The sequence below is a fragment of the Coturnix japonica genome, chromosome 5 (assembly GCF_001577835.2).
Source record: "Coturnix japonica isolate 7356 chromosome 5, Coturnix japonica 2.1, whole genome shotgun sequence".
Lineage (NCBI taxonomy): Eukaryota > Metazoa > Chordata > Aves > Galliformes > Phasianidae > Coturnix > Coturnix japonica.
The window spans coordinates 1717414-1733969 of NC_029520.1; the positions used below are offsets into that span (position 1 = coordinate 1717414).

At 37.2% G+C, this 16556-nt stretch overlaps 1 protein-coding gene across 1 annotated transcript in view; it reads left to right on the forward strand.

Annotated features, from left to right (window-relative positions):
- PRMT3 (protein arginine methyltransferase 3) overlaps nt 1–16305 on the forward strand; it is a 39902-nt gene extending 23597 nt beyond the window's left edge. The window contains exons 11-15 of the mRNA XM_015863426.2: nt 464–651; nt 1834–1920; nt 8801–8851; nt 9053–9140; nt 15638–16305. Of these exons, the coding sequence (XP_015718912.1) occupies nt 464–651; nt 1834–1920; nt 8801–8851; nt 9053–9140; nt 15638–15747 (524 nt within the window). The 3' untranslated portion in view covers nt 15748–16305. The remainder of the gene's footprint in view (nt 1–463; nt 652–1833; nt 1921–8800; nt 8852–9052; nt 9141–15637) is intronic.
- Nucleotides 16306–16556: the final 251 nt, after the last annotated feature.

Here is a 16556-nt window from a genome sequence, read left to right on the forward strand (position 1 = left end):
ACCTGAGTATTTGCTTTTATCTGAAAATAAGGTCTTTTCTTGCTACTGCAGATTCCTCATCTGAATTTTCCTTTGGGTATCTATGCAGGAATTATTACATGTATTTCAGGGTAGTCTCTGTATAGAAGCTAGAATAGGATGTTCCAAAATATTTTCATCAAACATGAAAATTTCCACTTGTGTCCTGGCAATGGGATTCAGCAGTAAATACTGTCATCAGAATAGTGTGTCTAGTCTCCTCTGTGGACATATACNCAAGTCAGAAGCCCACCCGCTGAAAGAAAACCAGCCCAGGAGAGTATGAGACCACCAAATGGCATCTGTAAAACAAAATAAGAGAAAGCAGCAGAAAAAGTCTTGCCTAAGAACTAAGTTTTTTGTCTTTTTAAATGTTAATCACTTAGAACAGGAATGATGCATGCCTAAAAATGACATTTCACTCTTCTGTTTGTTGTTGTTACAGTTTATCCTGACATTTGCACCATTAGTCTGATAGCTGTAGGAGATATGAATAAACATGCAGAAAAGCTACTTTTCTGGGAGGATGTTTATGGCTTTGACATGTCTTGCATGAAGAAAGCTGTGATTCCAGAAGCTGTTGTGGAGGTGCTGGATCCAAGCACTCTTATATCTGAAACCAGCATCATTAAGGTACTGTACCAGATTCTTCTTAATATTCAGTAGTCAGATTAGAAGTTTCAGTTTATTATTTGTGGGTAAAAGAAAATATATATGTAGACACACTTGGGGGTATCCAAGATAAATGCTATAAGGTTCTTAATGTTAAAACTCCAGCACTCTGATCATTTAAAATAGTCATTTAATAGTCATCTAATCATTTAAAATAGTTAAAACAAGCACAAGTCAGTGCATGTGCTTGTTTGCTTGGAATTACAGTACAAAATTGTAAAATTAATGAGTTGAGCAACAGTGGCCTTACAGGTAAATGGTTTTAATCAATAGCCATTCCACAAAACAAATAGATGGTGTTTTTGAGGGAAAGATTAAAAATGTTCCAATTCATCACGAGCTTATTACAGACAGTATCTTAATGTGCTTTCTCATATTAGCTAGTTGTTGTTTTGAATAGTTTATAATGTAATTTTCAGGAAGGAAGATATTCCCTAAAGAAAGACTATGTAACATAAAGAAAAGCTGACTAATAATTTATGGAATGCTTTGTGTCAACACGATATGACATTCCTGGATAAAGCATTTTAGCTGAGTATGTAAACTAAGGAACTTCTTACAGTTCTACTTGTGAAGTTCTTCTTTCTTCACTAGGAGAGTGGTTAGGCCCTGGAACAGGCTGCCCAGGGAGGTTGTGGATGCCCCGTCCTTGGAGGTGTTCAAGGCCAGGTTGGACGGGGCCCTGGGCAACCTGATCTAGTAAAGGTGTATGTTTGGTGGCCCTGCTAGGCAGGGGGGTTGGAACTACATGATCCTTGAGGCCCCTTCCAACCCAGGTCATTCTGTGATTCTGTGATTGTGATGGATTTCTTTTAATTAACTGAAAACTGGTTTGTTGTCGTTGTTTTTTAACCTCTAGTATTTGATACTTGTTTATTTAAAATAAATACATTACCTAGTACCAAACTATTACTTCTCATTATCTCTTGAATTTGACATCTGGGAGAAAGGATCTTTTAGGTACTTTGTTGGTCAGTATGCATGTATAGTTGGCTCTTCCTACTTCTAAAAAGCCGTGTTAGTATTGCCCCTTAGAGACTGTTTGTACATGAAAGTAGCTGAACAGCCTGTAAAGATCATCCAAATAGGTATCTCAGTTTCTGTTAAGTACTGTTACTGACAGAATTCCTGTATTCCTTTCAGCGCATTGACTGTAATACCGCATCTACTCCTGATTTGGAATTCACATCAGAATTCACCCTAACAATCACAACAACCACGATGTGTACAGTAAGATTTTAATTTTTTCTATATGGTCAATAGAACCTTTAGTTCATGCACTGTCTGAAATTAAGCTTTACTTTGCATTATTCCATGCCTTGAAACTTTAATTTCTGCATTACAGAGGTGTGATGTGAGCCCTTTTTCTAAAGACTTTAAACTCCTGTAGTGTGATGGCATAGTACAGTATGAGGAAGAGAAGTATAATGTACAGGAAGTGGAAGCAGGGTTGTGTAGCCTGGGAGGAATACAGAGCTGTTGTCCATGTGTGTGGAAACAGAATTAGGTTAGGCAGGGTACAGATGGAGCTGAGCTTGACAACAGGTGCAAAAGACAACAAGAAGAGGTGGAAGCAGGTCATGAGCGGTGTCTCTCAGGGGTCAGTTTTGGGACTGGTGCTCTTCAGCATCTTCATCAATGACTTCAGGCTTCATCTTCATCTGTTAGGTCTGTGTAATGTGTTTGCCTTGGAGGATTGTGTGGAGTAAGGCCTAAAAATGTTACTGATGGTGTCAATACAACAAAATCTTTTTTCCAAGGGCTAAGATAAATTGAGGTTGACTGGGAATTTTTTGGATAACCAGACCAGGAACAAGAAAGGGAATAAGTTTTGGCACTACATTGACTCTAATTTTGTTCTCTGTCTCCAAGATGGGGTCCTTTGGTATAAAGGAGAGGTTTATATGGGCCCAAAGTTGTACTGACCCTTCTACATCCTTTCCATCCTATAAGACAAAAGTAGACTCCAATTACTCTGTTTTATATTGTAGATTTGGATTTGCACTTAAATCTTGTACTTGAGCTTAAACTTAGAAAGATGTTTAGTCTTTGTAGAGATATTTCTAGATGTACAGTTGAGGAGGAGAGATGGGAGGTATGGAGGCAATGCAGTTGGGGTAAAGATGAAGTACAGATAGACAATCTATTTACACTTTGTGTGTGTATGTGAATCAGGTGTGGGATTCCTCTGATACAGACACAAACTCACAACAATGTCTTGGATGCCCAAGTCCAACTGGTTTTGGATGGGTCTGTATATTTCACACTGCTGCATTTGTCACCACAGGTGCAGTACAGCAGGGTGCATGTGAATTTGTTGGTGTTTTAGACTGAAATTTTCCTACTCACGTGATTTAAAATATTAATTTGATGTAGTAAGTACTTAAGTGACATGTATCACCAAATTAAGTAAAGGCACGGTAGTATCTGTGATGTTATTAAATGAAAATCTACTGATTTTATTGCTCATTCAAAAATCCCTCCTGTTGCTAATCAGTTGTAAGTTCATAAAATAACTGTTGTTGCATAGGGGCAAGGTCAGCTTTGATTTCTGACTAAGCTCTAATGGAATCATGGGTTAATTTACTTGTCCACTCCTTAAATAACTGGTTAGCAGATAGAAATTGATCCAAATTCTTTGTCATCTTTAATGCTTGAAGAAAGTAAAGTAGTTCATTTAAAAAAAAAAAAAATCATTTTTCTTCAGCAATACATGTTTACAAAAACTTTAAGTTCTGTTCTCCTGACAGATGTATCACTATACTGTGTAAATCCAGATACAAACACACCTGAATTTTGCTGCTTCTGGGGAAGGGAGTAGGTGGAAGAATGGTGTGTCTGAAAATGTGCAGTGAATGTGGGTTTTAAAAAATGGTCAGAACTCTGCAAAGTATTTTGCTCTTCATCATTTAGGTTTATTGACACTTACAGAGAAATTTCCACTCTTTCTATGATGAATTGTAGAAGTTTAGGTGGGGGTTGACAGTTCATCCATCATATCAGGTTGCCTAACCTTGCAGCAAATGAACAATACAAGTCCATTATTTATCTTGAGAATTTTGCAGGAGGTGCTTTAGGATTGCAATTTGTCCTTTGAAAATAACATCTGATGTTTTCTTGGTTTGCATCTGCTTTTTGTTTATACCCAGAATCATGAACATAAAATCATAGAATGGCCTGGGTTGAAAAGAACCACAATGATCATCTAGTTTCAACCCTGCCATGTACAGGGTCACCAACCACCAGATCCAGCTGCCCAGAGCCACATCCGGCCTGGCCTTGAATGCCTCCAGGGATGGGGCATCCAGCCAACTAATTCCTAATCCACCAAACTGTCTGTCCTTGAAATCCATACCTCTCCAATTCAGAGAGAAGGATGTGGTGAGGGTCCATGTCGAAGGCTTTGCAGAAGTCCAGGTAGATGGCATCTACCTTTCCTCCGTCCATCAACGCTATCATTCCATCATAGAATGCTGCTGGATTGGTCAGAGAAAGTCTGACCCTGGTGAAGCAGAAATAGAAAGCCGTTATTTGGACTATAGTGTGTGGGTTCACATGTTGCATCATTCCGAGATACTACAGTGGGTGTGCAGTAGACTTTATTCTTTAGAGATGTATTAGCAGCATGGAAAGCATTGTTGCTTTTGCTAGAACTGTTTTTGCAGGAGCATGCACCATTGAGAGGTAATTTAGCAAGTATACAGAGCAAGGAATTATAGCCTTAGCTGGTTGCTGCTTGCAACATAGTGCTAATCATTGAAGAAATTAACTTTTAGCTGGCAGCCTGCTGCTTCTTCCCATCAACCTGTTTCCATTTCTGCGGTGACAGACGTTAAGTAGTAAAAATTGACAGGAATCAAACTAATAATGCGGTCTCTTTACCAACTAATTAGTGCATTTACTTTCATTATGACTAGGCTCACCCTAAGGACCTCCAGGAGAGGCTGCCCTTCTCATTTCAGTGGTGACATGTTTAATATCTCTGAAGTCTCACCTTAGTTTGTTCTCAGGTTTTTTTCCCCCTTTAATAGATACTATTTTTTAATTGTTCAGTTTCAGCTCAACAGAGAAATTGACCTCTTCTTAGTTTATTCATACTCGGTTCTTTTGAATTGCTTGGTATGTGGTGCTTAGTGTTTCAGAAGTTATTTTTATGGTGGGAGAAGTCTAAGCTTTCCTCAGAACAAGTATTCATGTTTAGTTTTTTCCCCCCATGGCTTGTCACTTAACATTCTCTTCTTAGTATTATCCTAGTGGTGTTCTAGAAGTAGTAAGATTTCAAAGACTGAACATAATAAAAGCACTAAGCAGTTGTTTGGTATCATTGTATTTAATAGACTCAAAGCACATCTAAGTGCATGTTGGTTTTATTTCAGTCTTGCAAAGATAATTGCCAAAAATAAATTTAATTAGTCTGTGAAAGTGTATTTTCGTGGTAATGAATTAGGGTTTGTCACTGCTGATTTTAATGAGACATCTGGCTAATATCAGTTAGTAGATGCTGCTGGGAAAATATTGCATTAATTGTATTCTGAGTTGATCACTGTGTGTGCTTTTGAGATAAAATATAATGGTGATTACCCTCAGTGTAGAAATCAATTTGACAAACTTACTCTTTTGTTTGCGAGTGTTTCCCCTGCGAGTCCATCATGGTTGATCTTTCCTAGCTGAATAACAATATCCCTTGGGGAGAAAATGGCAGTATCTCTTCATTGCTCCCGGGAGATGTTGTCAAAGAGCAGGGGATGTGTATAAGAAGTTGGAGGGAGGAAGGGAGTGAAAGAAGGGTAATGAACCACAGGACGTGACTGATGTATTAAAACCATCAGGAGAAAAAGGAAATTAAGTTGCCTTGAGAATTGTTTTGAGTTAGGAAAATCTATGTTTAAGTCTCCTCTGTTAGGCGTTTCAATCCCATAATGTCCAGTCTTGCACTTGGGAGCCAAAAATGAGCATTAGCATCTAAATCTTAAGTGAGGAAAGACAATTTTTAGTTGTGAGTTGGAAGTCTGGGTAGTGCTGCAAAACACACCTTGAATGTCCAATGCCTGTTTAAAGGAAAGACAATGATACCCTGTTAGAAAGAAGGATTTGGCTTTATAATCTGTTCAATTACTGGCAGTCTTCTCTTCAGTGATGTCCAGATTTGTATATAAAAATATATACATATATTCTTTTTAGTTGTGTTTTATATATATTTTTTAACTGTGATTAAAAAGGCAGCAACTCTACCGCGTGGATTACAAACATTCCATCTCCATGCTTGGATAAACTCCATCAAAAGCACATTATCTCCCACTTCTGTGGCCAGCTGTCTAATTGTATTTGTTGTAGCCTCTCACTGTTGGAACATGATACTAGTGAAGAGCAAGAATGATAAATTACTCACTGTAGGTGATAGCCATGATGATAATTTTTAATTTCCTTGTTCCTAAGTGAATCGGTAAGGTTGCCTTTGAGTTCCCATAAGGAGTCAATCTCATTTGTTTTATCCTGTTAAAAAGCTGCACAAAACAGACAGTCATCATGGGAAAAGCCTACTGTTCAGATATGTCTGAATTAAAATTTGCTCTCCCCATTTCAGCTAGGGGCTGTAAATTGAAGAATATACGTGAAGAATACATACACCCGTTACAGCTTCCAAAGCTTTTGCGATCATAATGTATTTTGTGCATCTTATGTGAATTAAAGAAAAATTAAGTTCAAGATAAATCACTTGTGAGGGGAGAAAATTTGTTGAAGAAATGAGTCGCATTGAGAGGAAGTGCTTCATTTGCAGTTCATATGCTTGCATGAGCACCTTAGAATCCCTCAGTGATCAGTGAAGACCTTAAGCTATTCTAAGAATTCTTTGTCAGAACCAGGCTTGGATGAAAATGAGGAGAGGTTACTGGATACTAAAATAATTTCAGGAATATATTTCTTAAAATTGGTTGAGAAAACTTTTGCTAGGCTTTGCTGTCTCAGTAATGCAAATCCATTCCTAATTATTTCTTTAGCTCTGTTGTTAACCTTCTTAGGCCCCTAGCTAGTTGTGAGGAGTTAATTCTGAGGCTGAGGTTTTTGCCTTCATGGCTCTGTTTGCTTCATGGCAGTCTGTTTGAAAACAGGAAGAGTAATTCTGCATCATTTCTTATATTTAGCATCCTTTGAGGCTGGAACATATGTCTAGGTAAAGTTTTAGTTATTTATTACCAGTTTAAAAGCCATCATTTTTGTTGTATGATATTCGAGAGACTGGCATTTGAAAGCTTCTGCCAGATAAGTTCTTGATGGTTGATGCTTGGAGCAGTTGTAGATGATCTGTCAAAGGCTGAGCAAAACCAAAGCTGCAATGGAAGAAATAACAGTTATCGTCACGCTTAAGACAAAAGAAACCAAGAGTCTTTCGTTACAAAATGTCACCTAACGTTTACAGCAGCATTATTGTCATGTTCCTTTTCATTAGTTTGACTACAAATGTTTTTTAGTGTTTTTTTCTTAATATTTTTACACCTTTCATGAAAATCTGGCCAGCCATTTATTTCATTTTAATATGCCCTTGTTTGTGAGGTTACTGTTTGTGTGCAGTGAATTTTTTCTTCTTTACCTTTTTTTGCTGCTTAGCTCTGTGTTTAAATTTTACTACAAAAAGGGAAGACTTGCTCTTCCTTTAGTCTGTAGGCTGGAAGTTGCTTTCTTTGTAGTAGTGTGTGTTTAATAGACGCTTGTGAATAACTGTTGTATTCAATACGGTTATGTACTGAAGTGAAATCACCTGAAAATGTAGTTTTATGGAAAGATGGGCTTGGGTTGATAAAATGCCACTAGTAATGATCATTCTGTTGGTTTTGAGCTATTTAGGTCAGTGATTTATTTATAAGTAAATAAAGAAATGGAAGCACCACCATACAGTTTCAAATAATGGAATTGTATTCTTGTTATTATTCTCTGAAGTGGTTTTTATCTCCAGATGATTTTGATAGAGTTCCTAATTCTCAGACCTATGATAACAAACATTGGTTTGGTAATGTATACATACAAGTTCTCATCTATGGAAAATTAACATAAGAAAGAATATGTTACTTTGTTTTTGGCTCGGTAGTTGTAGGAAGATTCAAGATGGCAAGCTGTTAAGCATTTGAGCAAAGAATATTTTCTATTTTGCTACTTATCAAACATATGCAAATGCTCTGTTCTACTCCCTCTTTCTTTGGTATGAGTCCAAGTGATTTCTCTATCCCTGAGCACAGAAAACAAGCAGGGGGGTGGTTTCTTCGCTTGTAACTGAAGTCTCCTTTCAGCCTGAACCAAATCCCCTAAAAACGTTTGTCTGGGGCTGTTTTCTCAGGGTAGCATGTCCAATGTTGCTTCTTGCTGCCAAGTGTCCCTAGCTGTTTGCCACCCTACCTGTGATACATCTCCTTGGAGTCTGGGGCACTGTTCTTGCTTTCTGCTCAAAAACATGACTTGGGAGTCTCATTTTCTCTGGAAGCCAGTTTTTTTTCCATCAATTCTTAATGTATTTTTGTTATCTCAACCTTTATCTTGCCTTAGCTGGTAATGGTATCATAAGTTTTATTTGCAAGCATACCAACATTATTGATGCAATGATGGAGAGGTATTTTTATGGCTGAGATGTCTGACTGGATTCCAAAAAAGATTCTGCAAGTAGTCTGGATGGGTCAATTAAACTTTGTCAAACTTCTCAATCTTCCCTGAAAGAGGTGTATTAGAGACAAGGATATAATTCATCTGAGAATGAGATTCTCAGCATAGAATGAGTGATAGGACCTTTTGCTTAAGGGATGGAAGAGTCAGCAGTTCCAACATCTGGTATTCATTTGTCATGAAGGTCCCTTAGCGTCTCCTTGGTTCATTTCTGAACTTTACAAACTTCAACTAAAGTGCCATTAGTGGAAAAGCTAAAGCAGGTGATGCAACATAAATGGTTTATTGCTTTAAGATGTATTTGCCACCATGTTGTCTGTTCTGGATTTAGACTAGAAAGAGGAAAATAGACAAATTAATTAGCTATCATTCAGATTATGCATCCATATTGTTTAATATATTTATTATGGAGTTTTTTTGATTGTCATTCTTCATCTTATCTGTATTTTCTTTACTACAGGCAATTGCAGGTTATTTTGATATATTTTTTGAGAAAGGCTGTCACAACAAGGTATGTGGTGGTGTCCATTTTAATAATAACTTTCCCAAGAGTAAATACTTTTTGAGCTCTTTTTCTATGTCAAAGTGTTTGACAGCAAGTCTGTTTTGCTAAAGCAAACACTCATAGGCACGTGTGTTTAGTAATTGATTGATGTAGTCTGATATTAAAAATGTTGTTCTCTAATCAAACTCTTGAACTCTTCCCATACAGGTCTTGTTTTCAACTGGTCCCTTGTGTACCAAAACACACTGGAAACAAACAGTTTTTCTTCTGGAGAAACCAATTCCTGTAGAAGCAGGTATATTTAAATTCAGTCCTTGTGCAACAGCAATTGTGCTACATTGGTATTATCATTAAATGTCAATCTAAAACATTTCAAGAATTATGTAAGCATTAAAAAGGATTAGTAATAAAGTCTTTCAGCTACTCTTTAGGGCTTTTTTTTTCTTTTTTTTTTTTTTTTTGCTTGAGCAGAGCAGTAGGAAATATTGATATATTCCACAAAATTAACGGCAGGTATATACCTAAGTGGGCAGATATATACCTAAATGGGCATATGTCAAGACTTATATAGTACCATACAGTGTTCTTAATGAGAAATCTTACTTCGGTTTCAAATGATTTTTCTCCGAAGCAAGAAGAATTCAAGACCAGAGTCTACTGTTAATGTTCTCTTACTTTGATGTTAGTTGTGTTCTAAAGTATCAGCGATTGCATGGATATCCTTGTACCGCTCATAAACTTTGCTGTACTTGTTAACATGAATCATGAGTACGTGAATGAGTACCTGGAGCTGTGGGATTATTCTGTAAATAGAAAATGGTTTCAGAGAACACACAACCAAGAATGTGATCCATTGAAGTATGAAGGATGTCATTTGGTTATGATGAGTGTTGTAATAAAATTGATAATTTGCTCCATCTCAGTTGTGAAACAAGTAAAAAGGCTTTTGTTGTTGTCAGGGATAACCCAAAATTCAGACTATGATTTGCTGAAATAAAGTTTGGAGGATTAACTGATATTTATTAGTGGTTTAAATTAGCTGTATCTATTACGTTTTGGAAGTAACTTTCTATGCGAGTAGTCAAATATTCTTTGCTTTGTAAACCCAGCAATGTCTGTTACCATCAAGGAATAGTTGCAGCAGAAGAGAAACGTACGTCAAGGCAATGTTATTTTTATTGAAGGCCTTGGTTTTTTACAGACTATCTGCATAGAGTGGATCTGGCAGTGGGGTTTGGTTCTTCTGTCAGCAAATAAAGTCATGGCAATATGTGGTCTCAAAAGGAAGAGCTTATAACCAGACCAGACATATTAAGGGAGAAGTGTATAGAAACTTATGTGGATTCTGCAAAATAAACAAGTCAAGAGGCTTAGTGGTGATGTGGAGGAGTACTGAGGCAGCTTGTTACCATCAGAGCTTTTTACTAGAGGTTCCTTTCCAAAAGGCACAGTGATCTATGTGGCAAATAATTTTTGTCACTCTTGGTTTTATGCTCTTAAATTATTTATGTTTGCCTATTCGTAAATCCTGTTGCTACTTGGGTGAGTTTGTGCTTAGCTTGTGTTCTGTTCAGCTTCTCTTTCTAGATGAGGCTGGCTGAGGTTTCTGTGCTGCATTTCATTACATTCCGATGTCATAGAGTGTGAAGGGAATTTTTTAAAAGTTCAATGACATTTGTTGGAATATGCACATTATTTAATATTACATAGATCATTTGACATTTAGAAAGCTTTGGAAATTATTGGGAGGTGTGTCTGATTATAGAATTCTTGTCTACTTGCCATGACTTTCTCAAGACAGCTGTGGAAATGGTGCTCTTTGAAGCAGTGAATGTAACCTGGTTGACCTTCAAGATGACTTTTGTCTTCTAACTACTTCCTTTCTCTTTATTAGCTCGTATTTCCTTAAATTATAACAGTAACAAATCTTGCTGCTGCCATGACTGATTTATTATGGTGCAGTGGAGACTCTTGTTTCCAGTATTTTAATGGCCATGGAAGCGGGATTTGTTGGTATAAAATACATGTAAAATGTTCTCCTGTTTGGTAAATGTGTCTTTTACACATCAGGGGTTTTTTTGGTTGTTTTTTCTTTTCCAGTAAAGAAAAATGGTTCTTTCAGATGTTGAAGTCTGACCAAAATAGTAAAGTTTACTTGAGTTCTGTCAGATGTTTTACAGCTTTGGAAGGTAAACCTGGAGTGGTTGTAAAACACTGTGTTTGGATTTGCTCTGCAAAATCTGTTCAGCTTACAGGTATCTGAACCTGCTGCATATTTATCAGAGAGATGCTGCTTCATGCCGTGGCAGAATTCCTTTGTTCTGCCATGTTTGGCCTCTTAATTTTTTCTTCAGTTCTTTGACTCGAGGTCATTTGTTGTGTAAGTAGATCCATTTTCTTAGCCATAAAAAAGAATATTTTGGTCTTGATTCTAATGGTAACAGAATCAAGCCATTACAAGCCAAAGGATGGGGCTTGTAATTAATCCTCCCTGCTCCGCCATTCCTGCTGCAACCTGTGCTAGGTGTGCGGTGTTTGCATATCCTCTGAGAGAGGAAATAAGAGAGGCTTAACTTAAATCCAAAGGTGTGGAGACTGGAAAAAAAATGTCTGCTTTGCTACTGAGTTTTGGCTTGATAAGTAAATATGATAGAGTGCTTTGTATATAGTTTTAATGGATCATTTCTGCAGATTTATTTTAGGAGTGGGGGATGTCTTTCACTAGTCACATATTGAAGGAACTGGTTTTCCTCCTCACAGACTGGCTTGAGAGGCTTGAAGGTGATGTATGATGAATTAAAACCAAAAAAAGCATCAGCACGTTGGATAGACTTTAACTGCTTAGCGTGCAGTAGAAATAAAGAAGCCACGTGATACTTTATTGCCAGAAAACTGTTGTTTTCTCAGACAACAGTATTGTATTGTGGGCTCCCTACAGAGTACAAGGCTTCTCTCAGCAGCTGTTTTAATAGCTTGAAAAAGTCTCTATTTTAAATTCAGATACCAAAGCCACAGCTTTCTCTTACTAATGTTCCAAACATGAATCTTTTCCTTTTGTAGTTTGTTGAAATATTCCTACTACATCTTAGAAGCAGAAAAATATGTTCAGGATATTGTTTTTGTTTGGTTGTCCCAAGCATTTATTAAATACAATCATTTTTGTAAGCTTTTTATTTAAAAGGGCGACAGAATCTGTTCAGTAACAGTGCATTAAGTTAAAGCCCGTATCTATATGCAAGCAAATTCTATTAGCAATAAAACAGTATATTGTCAGCATTTTGTGTTCTTGATATTGCCTTGCAGTAGAAATAAAGCCTTGATTTGTTTATCAGTGGAGCTAAAAGGGGCTGGCACAACAAAATAGGGCTTACATGACCAACCCCCCATAAAATCCTTGATTATCTCTGACTCCCCAGTCTCTATAATTGCTTAGCTCTCTGTAAATTTTCAATCTGAATAACATCTAAAGAAACAAAAAAACACACACAAAAACAACGCTGGCAGTTAGTCTGTCTGAGTGTTTAGATCTTATGCTGAAATACTTCAGTATTATGTATCCCAGTGGGGTAATTTGGTTCCTAATTGGCATTTTATTGTTTGTTTTGCCTGTCTACAGTTTCAGTGTGGTGTCTTTAGAACAGTCATTGTTTACTTACAAGTAATATCTCCAAAAATGGTGTTTGCATTTGAATAGGCTCACGAATGACAGTAAAATACGGGACTTAAGTTAGTTTCACAACAGGCTGAACAGTGAAAAGGCAGAAAAGTATTTAAACCAAGCAGACTGTGTAAGAAGAGTGTCACAGAGGAGATGAATAATACTGGCGGTCAGTGATTTCTGCTCAACTCAGAAACTGCTCGTTGGAGATTGAGTTGGTGATTCAGTAAGTGACGTGGCCAAATGAGAAGGTGATGGTTCATCTACAGCTGTAGGTGTCTGTGGATTAATTAGATGAATGGGGAGATTAAGGGCAAGTTATTGAGTTTAAGGGAAATGCTCTTTGTTCTGCAAAAAATGATTTCTACCTTTCATTGTTCCTATTCGTTTTCAGAAGATGGAAGATATATGGGAACTGCTTTCTAGCCAAGTCTTACAAAAGTGATGCTTTTTAGGCCTGCTTTGTTTCAGTTACTTGCTAGACTTCAGTGTTGCTGAAGATAGTGACTTCAGTTTGTTTAAGTTAGGGAGGAAAACTAGATTTTGTTTAAAATGTCAGTCTTATGTGTGAACTTACCTTTAAGAGGGGTGTCAAATCTCACTGATGTGGAACTGTTAATACGTGTATGTCTACCATTTACAAGCCTGTGGTTATTGCTGTGTAGGGGATTGTCACAGCCTTAGAGCGGGGATTTCAGAAGATATTTCTTAATGGCAGTTGGGTAGTTAAGGTGCCTTTAGCAGATGTCTACTGCAGTCTTGTAAGAGTGTTCTTGGAAACTATTTCAGTGAGATTTTTCTTTGACTGGTCTTAAGATCTTTGAAGTTGAAGATCTCAACCTTTATGGGGAGGGTTGGAGGGGTGGAGAGGTCAGAATAAAAATGCTTGGAGTACCATGTTCATAATTGCCTTAGTTTCATTAAATTCTTCCACAAAAAGAAAAGAAAAAAGCCTTGTAAGATCTTGATTGCTTCCTGCCTTCATTTACTTGTTCCATATTTTTTGCAGTCCAAAAAGGGAGAGAATACCAAGCTGCATTAAAAGGCAGGGAGCATCTTAACATTGTAAGCTCATTACCGTGGATCATTTCAAGCTTTACATTGGTATTATGGATATGTGTGCAGAAGGTTGCATTAAATCTTCAGGTTCGGTCAAATCAGATGAATCAAGTCATAAGCTGGAAAATACTGGTCTCTTGGCCTAAAGGACTTAGTGGTAGAGGCGCTTGCAGTGAGAAATGCCTTATCTCACAGTATTGCTGTATGGGTGATTTTGTTGCACAGACATAAATAAAGGTTGTGATTGCTTATGATTTCAGCGGTGATGAAGGTCAGAACCAAAATAAATGATTAGGAGTGTTAAAGGTTAGTGTGCATACAGAGTGTTCCGTAGAGCATGTAATGAGATCTGTTACTTGGTAGTGGGTCACTATAGGGGTAGGGATGCATTTATTTTTTTCCTGTTCTGTGCTAGCAGGCTTGTACAGCAATTCTGATCAATTCTTCTGTTTTTCCTTTTTAGACAAAGCTCAGGACTTAGCAAAGGCTAATAAAAATGCTGGAAGGGGATCATAATGCATTCAGTTTTGTCCTAATCAAACTGCAGTGGCACTGTGTAGTTTACTTGCATTCAGCTAAGCATGATAAGAGCAAGGTAATGCAGCTGAGTCCCGCAGACAGCTTCCTCCAGGCAGCTTGTAGGAGAGGACAATGGTGAAAAAACATCAGTCATCTTATATCTACATGACATTGATTAATTGTTCAGAACTACCTTTCCATTACTTGGTTGCAGTGCTGCTGCTTGGTTCAGCCCTCAGAAAAGATGGTTTAGAAAGGCAGATCTAATGTGGTTACTGCGTTAAAAAATAGCTGAGAAAAGAGCTTTCTTTCAGAACTTGTCATATAAACAGAATCTGGGAGTTCTGTTCTATGAAGTCAGATGCATATATATTTTTTAATTATATTTAGATCATTGCTTCATTTCTTGTATTGTTTTGTGTTACGATGTTTTTTTGTGGCAGGACTGCAGTCTGGGCTGATTTAAGTCATAGAATGTTAAATCTTGTAGAGGTTCATTGCTTCAGTCTATATGGTTTCAGGAACCTTCGGTATTAGACAACATTAACATGAAATAATGAATTTCTCAGCACGTTTTTATGTTCAAACTAGGTTAAACTCTGTCTGAAGAGAAACTATAATGTTGTATTTCTTATTTCTTTGACTTATCCTACCAGGCAAATCTGTCTGTGTAAACCATGAAACCATTTGTGCAATTCTTCTTTCAACTCCTTAGCAGGTCACAAATGGTAGCTTTTAAAACCGTGTTAAGAAAGTAACGATGAGTATGGTGGGTGTGAGTCATGGAAGTGAATGGAACAAGGACTAAAGGAAGAGCAGCCAAGTATTTAATGCTGTAGACCTTGAGCACTGAGTTTTGCAAATTATGGTGTGAAATATCTGAGCAGATTTCCCACATGCTTGCTAATAGAACTGAAATTACAAGCCCTGTTAAGGACTGAAAATAAATAGGGATTAATTTTTACTAATACCCGAAAGCAACAATCTTCACAAAAGCATTGTGAAACTGAGATATCTGGTAAGCTCATTTAAAATATGACTAAAATTACCTTATAGGTAGTATTTCCTTAGAATATGAAGCAACATTTGTAATTGTAGGGGTTTTTTATTGACTTAGTAGTGTAGTTTCCTAAATATAAGAAGAGTGTGACTTGTAGGTTGGCCATAAAGCTTGAGCCAAGCTATTGAAACAGCATTTGTGATTCCTGAGCTTTCACAGGAACTTTCAACATGCATGTAAGCCTGAGGCACAAATGACCTTTTGAATACCTGAAAGACACTAAATAGGTTCTTGTAGACCTCAAACAAGATTAAGGTCCTCTGACCTCAAAGTTAGTGTCTTGCTTGAGCACATAGTGGGTCAGCTGAGAGATAAAGCATTTGTATGACTCAACACCTCAACTGATTTAACTGTAGAGCTTTGAAAACATAAAGTAAACCTGCTCTCTGAGAGCAATTTCTCATACAACATAAATGTACTTAACACACCTGTCTTCTTAGTGTACATGATACAGTAATAGAAGCATGTTAATGTTTTTTTTTCTTCATTCTTGCAGGAGAGGCCTTGAGAGGAAAGATAACAGTCCGCAAAAACAGAAAAGATCCACGGTCCCTCTTTATAACCCTTTTGGTCAAGGATGTGAAGCAGACCTACAGTCTTCAATGAAAGTTCTGTGTGTGTATAGCTATGAGAAATGTCTGATTTAACTGTTAGATTTAACTGCTGGTAGCTGCTTCTGAAAGCCAAAAAAGGTAAAGTTGTGGAACTTGGTATGTGTGTGTACACAACAGTGTAAAAAGTGTACCTAAAACTGATAGAGAGTATTTTTTGGATACTCTTACATTTGCATATGGCAGCTAATGAGGAAATGAGACTCTACTGTGTTTCACATAATGCAGGGGAAAGAAGCATTGGGTTTGTGTTAGCTGAGACGTCTGAGTGGGAAAAACCAGTTTAAGGTTTTGCTGTGAGGAAAAGTAGTTACGATCTCTGAATGTTCCTTTATTTTCTAGCTGACAATACTTACCGTTAAAGGAAAAAGAAGTTAAATGATGTGCAGCTCAGCAGTAGCTGGGAAATCCCAATGGGAATAAATTTGGAATTCCATCTGCGGGCTTGCAGCACCAAAGATTTTATTTTTCTTACCACTCTGTGATTAAAAAGTTGTATCACATTTCAGTTACATTAATCTAAATAAATGATCCGAGTGTGTTTTATAATGCAGTTGCCTGTTTCCTTTTTTTTCCCCCATTTAATTGGATATTCTTTTATCTGTCCATTGATGGCTCATTTATTTGTGACTAAGGTTATTTTTTCTGTATTAGCCTACTGGAGCATGGGTGGATGGAACTGTGTATTGTTGCAGCTTTAGGAAAAATGCTAAGAACAGTTGCTGCAACAGTAGATTTGGTTTGGCTGGTTACAGAGGTTGAATATGAAGTCAAAGATTGATATGTGTACCATGATGTTTAAAC